Source organism: Erpetoichthys calabaricus, chromosome 4 (assembly GCF_900747795.2).
Source record: "Erpetoichthys calabaricus chromosome 4, fErpCal1.3, whole genome shotgun sequence".
Lineage (NCBI taxonomy): Eukaryota > Metazoa > Chordata > Cladistia > Polypteriformes > Polypteridae > Erpetoichthys > Erpetoichthys calabaricus.
This window is the reverse complement of record NC_041397.2, coordinates 123,942,845-123,957,772: the sequence shown is the minus strand read 5'-3', so window position 1 is coordinate 123,957,772 and position 14,928 is coordinate 123,942,845. Positions and strand designations below refer to the sequence as shown.

At 40.8% G+C, this 14,928-nt stretch overlaps 1 protein-coding gene across 4 annotated transcripts in view; it reads left to right on the top strand.

Annotated features, from left to right (window-relative positions):
* kdm6a (lysine (K)-specific demethylase 6A) overlaps positions 1-14,928 on the top strand; it is a 573,573-nt gene that overhangs the window by 534,955 nt on the left and 23,690 nt on the right. For all 4 annotated transcript variants that reach the window (XM_028799755.2, XM_028799753.2, XM_028799757.2 and 1 more), the window contains 2 exons: positions 4,607-4,721; positions 8,889-9,076. In XM_028799755.2, the coding sequence (XP_028655588.1) occupies positions 4,607-4,721; positions 8,889-9,076 (303 nt within the window). The remainder of the gene's footprint in view (positions 1-4,606; positions 4,722-8,888; positions 9,077-14,928) is intronic.

Genomic DNA, 14,928 nt, shown 5'->3' with positions numbered 1-14,928 from the left:
ACATCCACGACGGTGCCTTCAGTTGTGAGAAGCAGATCATAGAATGGTTGAAAATAGTTTACTGTCAAATAATGCAAAGAGTATGTGCACGTGTTTCGCCCTAATTCTGAGCTCATCAGGTGTACACACTCACTGCACTCCCTTACGGGAATCGAACCTCGGATGTCAGCGCTAGAGGCGAAGCCCCTAACATTGCGCCACGGTGTGTGGTTCGTTTATTTGACAGCATGTAGATTGGGGTAATTACATTCACGGCATTCGTAGTCTGAATCACAATCTGATTGTATGGGTGGTTACCTACCAGGTAACGCTTGTGGATGGCCAGCAAGTCAGCTAACATCCACCACGGTGCCCTCAGTTGTGAGGAGCAGATCATAGAATGGTTGAAAATAGTTTACTGTCAAATAATGCAAAGAGTACACGACACATGTTTCGCCCATAGTTTACTGTCAAATAATGCAAAGAGTACGCGACATGTGTTTCGCCCTAATTCTGGGCTCATCAGGCGTACACACTCACTGCATATAGCCAAATTCCCGCGCTTCACAGCGGTGAAGTATTGCTTTTAAATTTTAATTAAGAAGAAAAGAAAACCTTTTTAAATTGAGGGAAAATATACCAATAACAATTTGTTAAGGATCTGTTTTTTGTGAAGCTGCCTTTACACAGCCTGTCCGCTGTTTTATAAACGAACGCCATATAAGGCCGTCCTTTCTCCTTGCTTAGCGGTTCTGTATTGTTTTATTGTTCGTTTATTACGATTGTTATAGTTATTGTGTAGGTATTTGAGACTCACTGTTCTGTTCAGGTACCCATTTCCTTTATGTAATCCGCGGATTCTCCGCTATTTTTTGTTCGTTTATTACGATTATAGTTATTTATTGATTCCCTTCTTTAGCTGACTGCCTGCTCATATAAGGTGCTCTGTTTTTTTGTGAAGCAGTCTTTACACAGCTTCTCCTCTGCTTTATAAACGAACGCCATATAAGGCCATCCTTTTTCCTTGCTTCGCCAAGGAAGCAGCCTTTTTATTTAATCCACGGGTTCTCCGCTGTTTTATTGTTCGTTTATTACGATTATTATAGTTCTCTTTGTATACCACGTTGTCAGTTCAGCACTCCGGTTGTAATATGACCAAGTCGTGCAAGCTTACTGTTGAGAATGCAACATATAGTTGTACAGGAGAAAAGCAATCTTGCCAAACTTAATTTAAACTTACGGTTTACACCATGCTTTGTTTCCGCCATAGCTGCACTTATGAATATGCTTGTATGCGTCACTCGCTCGCTTCTTATTGTTTTGCTGCCTTCTCAATTGTGTAATGAGTGATCACATGTGCTGCGTTCAGTCATGGTATTGCAAACGGCAGCGGGAGCGTTTCTATAAACTTAATTTAAACTTAGGTTTACACCGTGCTTTGTTTCTGCAGTAGCTGCACTTATGAATATGCTTGTATGCGTCACTCACTCGCTTCTTATTGTTTCGCTGCCTTCTCAATTGTGTAATGAATGTTTTCTTCAGCGCTCTTTGGGGCTCTTCCTTGTTTTCTACGTACTGCGTTCACAGTCAGTTCACGTGATTACGTGGGAGGCGTGATGACGCGATACACAACTCCGCCTCACACGGCCAGCGAGCTGCAGTCCATTACAGTATATGGACAAAAAAGAGGTTCCAGTTATGACCGTTAAGCTTTGAATTTCGAAATGAAACCTGCCTAACTTTTATAAGTAAGCTGTAAGGAATGAGCCTGCCAAATTTCAGCCTTCCACCTACACGGGAAGTTGGAGAATTAGTGATGAGTCAGTCAGTCAGTGAGGGCTTTGCCTTTCATTAGTATAGATTTGGAATTATTCGTTTTATGACCTGTATAGTACATTTTGGAAAACTTTGTGGCACGGATGCAACATTTTTCATATTCATTCACATAACATCTTGCATTTTGTAATCAGTGAATGCGTATTTTTTTTTTCCCGATCTTGCCAGTCCCCACATGTTGCTGGTAACTAACTGGTATCTCATACTGGTATAGCAGAAAATTAAAAAAAAAAAAAAGTGTTCAAGCATAGGGGTGATCATATGTGCACTTGGCACCAGGACACCCTAAGCCTCGGCTCGATGATCGACTTTGTGGTCATGTCATCGGACTTGCGGCCACATGTCTTGGACAGTCGGTTGAAGAGAGTGGCGGAGCTGTCAACTGATCACCACCTGGTGGTGAGTTGGCTTCGATGGTGAGGGAGGATGTGAGTCAGGCCTGGTAGGCCCAAACGTGTTGTGAGGGTCTACTGGGAATGTCTGGCAGAGACCCTGTCAGAAGTAACTTCAACGCCCATCTCCGGCAGAACTTCGACCACATTCCGAGGGAGGTGGGGGACATTGAGTCCGAATGGGCCATGTTCCGTGCCTCTATTGTGGAGGCGGCTGACTGGAGCTGTGGCCGTAAGGTGGTCGGTGCCTGTCGTGGCGGCAATCCCCAGACCCGTTGGTGGACACCGGCAGTGAGGGATGCCGTCAAGCTGAAGGAGTTCTACAGGACCTTTTTGTCCTGTGGGACTCTGGAGGCAGCTGATAGATACCGGCAGGCCAAGTGGAGTGCGGCTTTGGTGGTTGCTGAGGCAAAAACTCGGGCGTGGGAGGAGTTTGGGGAGGCCATGGAGAACGACTTTCGGGCGGCTTCAAGGAGATTCTGGTCCACCGTCCGGCATCTCAGGAGGGGGAAGCAGTGCAGTGTCAACACTGTATATGGTGGGGATGGTGCACTGCTGACCTCGACTCGGGACGTTGTGGGTCGGTGGGGGCAGTACTTCGAAGACCTCCTCAGTCCCACTAACTTGCCTTCCAATGATGAAGCAGAGCCTGGGGACTCGGAGGTGGGCTCCCCCATCTCTGGGACTGAGGTCACCGAGGTGGTCAAAAAACTCCTTGGTGGCAGGGCCCCGGGGGTGGATGAGATACGCCCGGAGTTCCTCAAGGCTCTGGATGTTGTAGTGCTGTCTTGGTTGACACGTCTCTGCAACATCGCCTGGACATCAGGGACAGTGCCTCTGGATTGGCAGACCGGGGTGGTGGTCCCCCTCTTTCAGAAAGGGGACCGGAGGGTGTGTTCCAACTACAGAGGGATCACACTCCTCAGCTTCCCTGGAAAAGTCTATTCGGGGGTTCTGGAGAGGAGGGTCCGTCGGATAGTTGAGCCTCAGATTCAGGAGGAACACTGTGGTTTTCGTCCTGGTCGCGGAACAGTGGACCAGCTCTACACCCTTAGCAGAGTCCTGAAGGGTGCATGGGAGTTCGCCCAACCAGTCTACATGTGTTTTATGGACTTGGAAAAGGCATTCGACCGTGTCCCTCGGGTAATCCTGTGGGGGGTACTCCGAGAGTATGGGGTACCGGACCCCCTGATAAGGGCTGTTCGGTCCCTGTACGATCGGTACCAGAGCTTGGTCTGCAGTAAGTCGAACCTGTTTCCAGTGAGAGTTGGACTCCGCCAGGGCTGCCCTTTGTCACCAATTCTGTTCATAACTTTTATGGACAGAATTTCTAGGCACAGCCAGGGCGTTGAGGAGGTCCAGTTTGGTAGACTCAGGATTGGGTCCCTGCTTTTTGCAGATAACGTTGTCCTGTTTGCTTCATCAGGCCGTGATCTTCAGCTCTCTCTGGATCGGTTCGCAGCTGAGTGTGAAGCGGCTGGGATGGGAATCAGCACCTCCAAATCCGAGACCATGGTCCTCAGCCAGAAAAGGGTGGAGTGCCCTCTCAGGGTTGGTAGCGAGATCCTGCCCCAAGTGGAGGAATTCAAGTATCTCGGGACCTTGTTCACGAGTGAGGGAAGAATGGAGTGTGAGATCGACAGGCGGATTGGTGCGTCATCTGCAGTAATGCGGGCTCTGCATCAGTCTGTCGTGGTGAAAAAGGAGCTGAGCCGCAAGGCGAAGCTCTCAATTTACCAGTCGATCTATGTTCCTACCCTCACCTATGGTCATGAGCTATGGGTAGTGACCGAAAGAACGAGGTCGCGAATACAAGCAGCTGAAATGAGTTTCCTCTGTAGGGTGTCTGGGCTTTCCCTTAAAGATAGGGTGAGAAGCTCAGTCATCCCCGAGGGACTCAGAGTAGAGCCGCTGCTCCTCCGCATCAAAAGGAGTCAGATGAGGTGGCTCGGGCATCTGATCAGGATGCCTCTTGAACACCTCCCTGGTGAGGTGTTCCGGGCACATCTAACCAGGAGGAGGCCCAGGGGAAGACCCAGGACACGCTGGAGGGACTATGTCTCTCGGCTGGCCTGGGAATGCCTTGGGATTCTCCCGGAAGAGCTAGAAGAATTGGCCGGCGAGAGGGAAGTCTGGGCATCTGCCCCCGCGACCCGACCTCGGATAAGCGGAAGAGAATGGATGGATGGATGTATGTGTCTATACTATTGCTGTTTAAATTCCTCTCTTACTGTATCTCTAAATAGAATTATCATACACATGTTCCAAAATTACACAATTATCTGTATTAAAACATTTAAAACGGCTTTGTTCTTTTTTCGATACTTTGATTGTAGAGAATGAAATTTTAATAAAATGTGAATACAATAAAATTGTAACATAATGTATTTGTATTTTAGGCCATCAGGAAAACAACAATTTTTGTTCTGTTAATATCAACATTGGGCCAGGAGATTGTGAATGGTTTGCTGTTCCGGAGCCTTACTGGGGTGTCATGAACGAATTCTGTGAAAAGTATGTACATAGCTTAACACAGTTTTGTTTGTCAGATTGGTGTATGATTTAAATTTGTCTTGTTGATGTGTTTTACTTTCTATTTTTGTCATTACTTCTTTTCCTAAATTTGTTTTATTGTTTTGATGCCAATATTTACATATTCTCATAAAGGTATCAATTCTTTAAATGTAAAGTTTTTTTTTTAAGTGGGAAGGTTCAAGTTCTTGATATGAAACATTGCTCTAATAGTGGTTGTTCTTTTATTTCCTGGTTGAATGCTTTATTGGCCTGTTAACTGTGAGTCCTGATTGGGTCTATAAACTCATAATGTTATATTTCCTTTTAGGAAAAATAAGAATGTCTGATTTATGCATTAAGCTATGACTATATCCCATGCAGCGAAAAAAACTCACTCAGTGAAAACAGACTTGCCATCGACAAGCATGATTTAAACAGAAAACCAAGCACTGAGAACCCATTGTATAATACTTCCTTGCTGTAATATACTATACCTCTGTTTATAAATCATTGTCAGTGCAATGTGTAACAGTGTTTCAATCACTCGTTTTTACATTCATGGCTCATGAGAGCTGTTTGAGTATATCATGAGTATGCAGATTTATCAGAACGTTTATGGAACAGAATTGTGTTTCACTGTACTCCCCAGAGGATGCAACTCACTAAATCAATTAAATGTGCAAAACATTTACAGGTGCTGGTCATAAAATTAGAATATCATGACAAAGTTGATTTATTTCAGTAATTCCATTCAAAAAGTGAAACTTGTATATTAGATTCATTCATTACACACAGACTGATGTATTTCAAATGTTTATTTCTTTTAATGTTGATGATTATAACTGACAACTAATGAAAGTCCCAAATCCAGTATCTCAGAAAATTAGAATATTGTGAAAAGGTTCAATATTGAAGACACCTGGTGCCACACTCTAATCAGCTAATTAACTCAAAACACCTGCAAAAGCCTTTAAATGGTCTCTCAATCTTGTTCTGTAGGCTACACAATCATGGGGAAGACTGCTGACTTGACAGTTGTCCAAAAGACGACCATTGACACCTTGCACAAGGTGGGCAAGACACAAAAGGTCATTGCTAAAGAGGCTGGCTGTTCACAGAGCTCTGTGTCCAAGCACATTAATAGAGAGGCGAAGGGAAGGACAAGATGTGGTAGAAAAAAGTGTACAAGCAATAGGGATAACCGCACCCTGGAGAGGATTGTGAAACAAAACCCATTCAAAAATGTGGGGGAGATTCACAAAGAGTGGACTGCAGCTGGAGTCAGTGCTTCAAGAACCACCGCACACAAACATATGCAAGACATGGGTTTCAGCTGTCGCATTCCTTGTGTCAAGCCACTCTTGAACAAGAGACAGCGTCAGAAGCGTCTCGCCTGGGCTAAAGACAAAAAGGACTGGACTGCTGCTAAGTGGTCCAAAGTTATGTTCTCTGATGAAAGTAAATTTTGCATTTTCTTTGGAAATCAAGATCCCAGAGTCTGGAGGAAGAGAGGAGAGGCACAGAATCCACGTTGCGTGAGGTCCAGTGTAAAGTTTCCACAGTCAGTGATGGTTTGAGGTGCCATGTCATCTGCTGGTGTTGGTCCATTGTGTTTTCTGAGGTCCAAGGTCAACGCTGCCATCTACCAGGAAGTTTTAGAGCACTTCATGCTTCCTGCTGCTGACGAACTTTATGGAGATGCAGATTTCATTTTTCAACAGGACCTGGCACCTGCACACAGTGCCAAAGCTACCAGTACCTGGTTTAAGGACCATGGTATCCCTGTTCTTGATTGGCCAGCAAACTTGTCTGACCTTAACCCCATAGAAAATCTATGGGGTATTGTGAAGAGGAAGATGCAATACGCCAGACCCAACAATTCAGAAGAGCTGAAGGCCACTATCAGAGCAACATGGGCTCTCATAACACCTGAGCAGTGCCACAGACTGATTGACTCCATGCCACGCCGCATTGCTGCAGTAATCCAGGCCAAAGGAGCCCCAACTAAATATTGAGTGCTGCACATGCTCATACTTTTCATGTTCATACCTTTCATTTGGCCAACATTTCTAAAAATCCTTTTTTTTGCATTGGTCTTAATTGATATTCAAATTTTCCGAGATACTGAATTTGGGACTTTCATTAGTTGTCAGTTATAATCATCAACATTAAAAGAAATAAACATTTGAAATACATCAGTCTGTGTGTAATGAATGAATCTAATATACAAGTTTCACTTTTTGAATGGAATTACTGAAATAAATCAACTTTGTCATGATATTCTAATTTTATGACCAGCACCTGTAGTCTGGACTCCTAGCCCACTTTTCTGTGAAATGAAGCCTCTGTTGTGCACATATCATTTACAGATGATGAGTGAAAGTTCTGCTAAAATGGTATGTTATACATTTAGTCTTGTTTTTCAATCATATTTTTAAATTCCCTGCTTTTGATGGAAGGTATTTGTGTTTACCTTTGTGTTTCCTTTCAGTCATGTTTATTGGCAGTATTTTGTATGAAAAAAATTGATACGACAAAATTTTCTCTCGTGACTAGTGTATATGTATTGGATAATGAATTTAACACTCCATCTAGACTTGGTTTGTTTTTTGAAGCCTACGCTTCTGTTCTGCAGAACCTTGTGAATGCCTGGTGGATGGAAATTCACACTTTTTTTCCTTTTTGTTTTTGTATTTTTGTGGATTCATTCATCCATTTTCAATTACTTGGCAAATGAAGATGGGCTTTTTCTTGTTATTGACACAATTCAGAGTATAATTTAAGGTTTTAGTGTTTAAAAAACACCCACTTAATGTTGAAGATAACTACTGTGGGACCGTGGCTTAACATTTTAGTGGCTCATTTTTAAATAAATAAATAAATAACTGGCCAGCTCAATCTCTGTGGTTGTGCATGCTTGCACAGCTGCAGTAGGTTGGTGAGGTAGTTGAAGCGAGACACACCTGCACATAAGTGTCAGTTGTTTCATCTACCTTCTGTGGTGTGCGATTGAGATGCTGCACCCATGGAGGCATTAGAGCCAGCACAGGAAAAAAAAGAACAAGAAAGAAAAGAAAGAAAACAGCCCTGAGAATAGCATATGTGGGAAGAAGCAGGACGAGCCAGCCAGCCATAGCGTTGAAGGGCAGCATGGCCAGGAGCCCATGAAGGAGCAAAGGATTGGCGCTCTAGGGGCATATTATCCCCACTCAGTATTGGTGAGGATTGGATGCAATCAAGAGGGAGTCCTACCCCGGGGATCTGAGGTACGCCAGGGAAGCAAGAAGGAAGACTGGAGGCCAACCGACCCTGAACAGTAAGGCCGCTGCCGCTCGAGGCAGCTAAGACTGGGGGTCAGAAGGTATGGACCGCAGTTGCTAGTGTGTCTGTCAGCTGAGCGAGCAGTGGGTGGTGAGCTGGAGAGACTGAGGAGTTGCACTGTGCTTGTCTGACAGAGCATGAAGAACCTGATGACTGCTGGTTTACTCTTGTTTTTTAATTCTGATTTTTAATTTCACAGATTGTCACCTGTTTTTAAGGATTATAAATTTATTGAAGATAGCACTGAATATTTTGTACACTTTTTTGGTGGTTTTAATAAAAGCACTATGTTCACTGTTGCACCCACTCCTTGCTTTGAGTTGAGTGTCCTCATCCTCTGACTCATCCCTCAGATATGTTACCAGCGGTGGCAGGTTCCAGAGGCTCCCGGGATGCAGGGGTCATCCGCTCACAACAGTGCTTCAGTTTCGGTGCCTTACATTAATTTATTTTATACCTGTTTTCAGTTTAAACAATTTCTTCATCCATCCATTTTCCAACCCGCTGAATCCGAACACAGGGTCTCGGGGGTCTGCTGGAGCCAATCCCAGCCAACACAGGGCACAAGGCAGGAAACAATCCCGGGCAGGGTGCCAACCCACCGCAGCAATTTCTTCATATATTTTCTCATTTCACTTTTTTCTGTCAAATGAATTTTTATAACCCTGTTTTCAAAAAGTATGTATTTTTCAGTAAGTGTTAAAATAAATTTACGTCTTTTAGCCATACACTTTTTTTCCTCTTTGGTGTAATTCTGAAACTTCCCCTTTGTAAACACTAATGTTTTCATAACTTTATGAATTTTTTTGATTAAATATGTCTTTTTCATGTTCTCCTCCTCTACAGGAATAATATCAATTTTTTAATGGGTTCCTGGTGGCCTAACTTAGAAGATTTGTATGAGGCAAATATTCCTGTCTATCGCTTTATCCAGCGTCCTGGAGATCTTGTATGGGTGAATGCTGGCACGATACACTGGGTTCAGGCAATTGGCTGGTGCAATAATATTGCATGGAATGTTGGACCACTAACAGGTACCTCTTTCTTCTTTAGTTTAAAGCTGAACAAATATTTAATTTATGTGCTTCTTTCCATTGCAATTTAAATTCCTTTTTTGTTGAAACTTTAACATTCATTAGCCTTAAAATTATCATGATCCATCCATGAAGTTTAAGTTTATTGACAGGGAAAATAAGTATTGCGTCAACGTTTTTCTCAGTAAATATATTTCTAATGGGGCTATTGATGTAAACTTTTCACCAGATGTCGGTAATAACTCAAGTAATCCACACATAACAAACAAATCAAAACAAATAAGTCAATAAATTATGTGTAATAAAGTGGAATGACACAGGGAAAAAGTATTGAACATGCTTACTGAAATTTAATACTTCATACCTCCTGTATGAAGAAACTAGTTACATGCATCGCTGTTGAAGGTTCCAGGGGCCTCTTCTATGAACTCTAATGTTCAGTTCTTTCCATAGATTTTCAATTGGATTCAAGTCGGGTGATTGACTGGGCCATTCTAGCGACTTTATTTTCTTTCTCTGAAACCAATTGAGAGTTTCCTTGGCTGTGTCTTTGGGATCATTGTCTTGCTGAAATGTCCACCCTTGTTTCATCTTGCAGCATCATGGTAGATGGTAGCAGATTCTTATGAAGAATGTCCCGATACATTTCTCCATTTATCCTTCCTTCAATTATATGATGTCTGCCAATACCATATGCTGAAAAACTGCCCCACACCATGATGTTCCTACCTCCAAACTTCACTGTTGGTATGGTGTTTTTGGTGCGATGTGCAGTGCCATTTCTCCTCCAAACATGGTGTGTACAATGACATCCAAAGAGTTCAATTTTGGTCTCATCTGGCCAGACTCTATTCTCCCAGTATTTCATTGGCTTAGCCAAATGTTGTGCAGCAAACTTTAAATGAGCTTCAGCATTCTTTTTCTTCAACAGTGGAGTCTTGCGCAGTGAGCGTGCATAGAGGCCATGGCAGTTGAGTGAATTACTTATTGTTTTCTTTGAAACAACTGTACCTGCTAATTCCAGGTCTTTCTGAAGCTTTCCGTGAGTGGTCCTTGGCTCTTGGACAACTCTTCTGATTATTCTTCTGACTCCTCTGTCAGAAATCTTCCGAGGAGCACCTGGTCGTGACTGGTTTATGGTGAAATGATGTTCTTTCCACTTCTGGATTATGGCCCCAACAGTGCTCACTGGAACATTTAGAAGTTTAGACATAATGTCTGTAACCAATGCCATCAGTATGTTTTGCAGCAATAAGGTTGTGAAGATCTTGAGAGAGCTTGTTGCTTAAACCCATCATGCAATGCTTCTTGTCTGACACCTTGGTAATGAGAACCCTTTTTTTAGCTTATAGGCAATTAGGACTAAACCAGCTGATATTAATTTGATAGGGGTCAGGATTGCTTTCTAAATACTGACAGATTTCACCTGGTTTCTTGGCTTTGCTTGCCTTTTTGCACCTTCTTTTCTTCATGTGTTCAGTACTTTTTCCCTTTGTTATTACACATAATTTATGGATTTTATTTGTTTTGATTGTTTTGATTTCTTTGTACTTCTGGATTACTTGGGTTATTACCAACATCTGGTGAAAATTTCATGTCAAAAGCCCCATTAGAAATATATTTACTGAGAAATAAGTTGTCATGTTCAATACTTATTTTCCCCATTATATATACAGTGCAATAGGATTCTTATTTGTATATTTCCCATAGTTTTGTGACAGTAATATAATACAGCACATGATGACAGATTTTAAAGGGATTGAAATAGTTAAAAAAAAAAAAAAAAAAATCTGCAGAGGAATATTGCATAAAATTCAAAGGTTGACCAAAGAGGTTCTTTCAGTAGTAAAAGTATGGTCAAAAAAGAGGAGTGTAATAGCAGAGTTTTTGTGTGTGAACAATTTGATAGCTTTCCAGTGATTGCAGGTCACATTAAACTATGCAGTGCTTTAGAGACTTGAATGAGAGAAGGGCTTAATAAGGCTGAATTTAACCTAGATGGCTTAAAAAGTTGGTGATGATATATATCTGTTCTTAAAACATACAGTACCTTTAGATAAGCTTAACATTTATCTTGGATAAATTAATGTATTTATTAAATTGAACTGCATATGCCTGGTATAGTTGTATTAATAAGCACTCAAAATGATTTAAGAGAAGGTCATTATGATTCAGTAATACACTACAATTTTATTATAAAACAAAGGCTATAACTCCTTAACAGAAATAAGTTAGCACCAGTTATCATCCAGAAGGTTGGACTCACGTGCATCATCTGTGAAACCAACAGTAAATTGTCTACTTTTTCATTTATAACCCATTACAAGCACTAGATCCATGCTATGTGGCATTAACAAAAAAAAAAAAAAAAGCCTTCTACTCCAAAGGGTAATTTTAACAGACTTTCACATGGGTGCAATATTGAGACCAGCCTCAGATGGTGTGGAGCACAAGTGACAGAACATATGTGAAAGCAAAATTTCAATCTTTCTGAAGAAAGGAGCCAACTGATCACTGACCCCTCATAATTTTTATGCTAATGTTGTAACTACAGTACTGCCTGCATCCATAAGTCATGGCTAAATTTATAAAGGAATATGAGAGAGAGTAGCATCTGAACAAAGAAATTACTTATTGTAGTAAACATTCTTTCACATCTGCCAGATAAAGCTCTCTACAAGATTTTGCACAAATCGGGGAAAGGCGTTACCCTCCATCTCTTAATTTAACAAGAATCAAGCCCAGAGTACACTATGTTTTTGGGAATTTGTATTTATCAGTATATAACCAGTTCAGTATGCTGTTTCTTATCTAAAAACTTTTTAGTTTTTTTTTTTACACCCCTTTTGGCCATCTTCAACACATGGTATCATACTTGTATTCAGTTATAAGTTGTTTTGTTGGGATAGAGAGAGGAAAAACTGCTTGAAAAAAATGGAACTGAAGTTCGGTCATTGTGATTCCAACTTTCATACAACACTTTTCCTGTGTCAACCCTATCTGGACCATCTTCAGCCATGATATCACTCTTTGTGGTTATTTGTAATAGAATTTGTACAGTGACATGACAATGAATAATGCTCTGCAATAGTGAAGTTTGTTTTTATACAGGCATTTTTTTAATTCATCCAGTATCAGTGTTAGACAAATGACCTTTCAGTAAGTTGTTCAATCTCAATTTATTTATATAGCACCTTTAAAACAACATAGGAATGCTGTGTCCAAAGTGCTTTACAATAAAAGAAGAAAAAAAAAACATACAATTAACATAAATAACATAAATTGAAATAAAATAAATGAACATAAATAAAATAAATAATAAATAGAAGTAAGATTATATAATCACAGTGAGGAAACCATCAGTATTACTGAAGGTCACGGAAAGTAAGTGAATAGAAATGAGTCTTTAATCTTGTTTTGAACAGTTCAATTGTAGACGACTCCTTTATGTAATGAGGTAAAGAGTTCCACAGGCGAAGAGCAGCAGCAGCTGCAAAAGCCCAGTCCCCCTTAGTTTTACACTTGGTATGAGGGACAACAAGAGACAACTGACCAGAAGATCTAATCACTCTAGATGGCTGGTGTAAGGCACACAATTCAGATAAATAGGCAGGAGCAAGCCCAGGTAAAGGTTTAAAAACTAGCAACAAGATTTTAAAATCAATTCCAAAATTGACAGTCAGCCAGTGTAAAGAAGCTAATATTGGAGAAACAGAATCAGACTTTCTTGCCCCAACCAGAAAACGAGCGGCAGCATTCTGGACTAACTGTAACTTGCATATCAGGGATTTGCTAATCCCAGAATACAGCGAGTTGCAGTAATCAAGGCGAGAAAAGATAAAAGCATGAGTAGCTTTCTCAAGATACCTAGAAGATAAAAAAGGCTTGATCTCACCCAAAAGACAAAGCTGGAAAAAGCAAATCTTGACTACAGAATTAACCCGTTTCTTAAAAGAGAGGTTACTGCCAAAGACAACACCAAGATTGCGGACTGAGTTTTGGAAAAGACAGAGAAAGAGCCGAGAAGTCCAAGACCAATTTGGGTTTTAGTTGATGGACCCTCTATAAGCACCTCCGTTTTATTTTGATTCACGTAAAATTTTCACCAGATGTCGGTAATAACTCGAGTAATCCACACATAACAAACAAATGAAAACAAATAACTCCATAAATTATGTGTAATAAAATGGAATGACACAGGGAAAAAGTATTGAACGTGCTTACTGAAATTTAATACTTAGTAGAAAAGCCTCCTGTTTGAAGAAACTAGTTACATGCATCGCTGTTGAAGGTTCTGGGGGCCTGAATCAGTAATAATAGAGATGTCATTGAATACTTTCAGGAGGGCCGTCTCAACACCATGATAACACCTAAAGCCAGATTGGTAGATCTCAAATAAATTATTGGAGTTAAGGTGATCAACCAATTGATTATAAATAATTATTTCTAATATTTTAGCCAGAAATGGCAATTGGGAAATCGGGCGAAAATTGGCTAAAACTCCAGGATCTGATTCTGCCTTTTTTAGACAGGGATGCACCGCAGCATGTTTAAAAAATGAAGGCACAACCACCTCACTAATAGAACCATTCATAATGGCTAGTAAAGATGGACCCAAAACATCAAAGGCTTCCACTAAGATTTGTGGTGGTACAATATCAAGAGGACTGAGAGTAGGTTTAAGGGTGTCAATAGTACTTTTTAACTGTGAAAGTGAGACAAGATCAAAAGATTCCAAGAAAATGCCATGATTAACAGTAGGAAGTTCATAGCCAGTTGGAACAATACCACAGTGAATTGTATCAGTTTTACTGACAAAGAATGAAAGAAACTGCTCACATGAAAGAACAGTACTATTTAATCCTGTCACAGAAGGATGGTGAATGGCTGCATTAATTGAATTAAATAAGACCCTAGGATTCTTAGAATGACAGGATACTAAATCAGCGAAGAAATCATGTTTTAGCTTTCTTAACTGCAACCTGGAAGTTGAATAGAGAATTCCTAAAAATCTGTTTAGAAACAATCAGTCAATTTTTTTTTTTCCAACGCTGTTCCGCAGTTCGATAGGCGCGGCGTAGCGGTCGCATAGTTTCATTTAGCCAGGGAGCAGGTCTTCCCTTATTACAGCGTATCTTGAGCAGAGCAGTTGAGTGTAAATCCGTTTTACAACAAGTATTGAATTCTAAGACAGAATCTTCGATACCATCATATTGGACATGTACATCACGATTAGAGAATATGGTTTTAAAATCGAATATAATAGAAGAATTTAAAAAGCGAGAACAGCGTGGAGCACAACTAGTAGTAGGAACATCAACAGTAATATTCAAATCCATCATTATAGAAAAGTGATCAGTAAATGAAACATCACATAAATCAATATTATTAACTGAAATATCACGTGTAAGAACGAGATCAAGGGTGTGACCGAGAGAGTGAGATGGCATATTAATATGCTGGATAAAATCAAATGAGTCCAATAATGATAAAAAGTCATCAACCAAAGGTTTCGATTGACAACAAACGTGTATGTTAAAATCACCAACAATAAATGCTTTGTCATGGGAGAGGGTAATATCAGCCAGGAGATCAGAGAATTCAGAAATGAAGATATTAATTACAGGAGGTCTATAAACCACAGGAAACAAGAAAGAAGGGGAGCGGCAAACTTCGAAAAGTTGCAGTTAGAAGCTGCTAAATGGACCCCTTGTAAGGCTCCGACACAAGAACATACTTTTAAAAACAGTGGCAATGCCCCCACCACGACAAGTCAGCCAAGGAGAGTTTCAAAATGAATAACCTGATGGTACCAAGTCAGTAAAACATGAAGAGTCACCATTTACAATCCA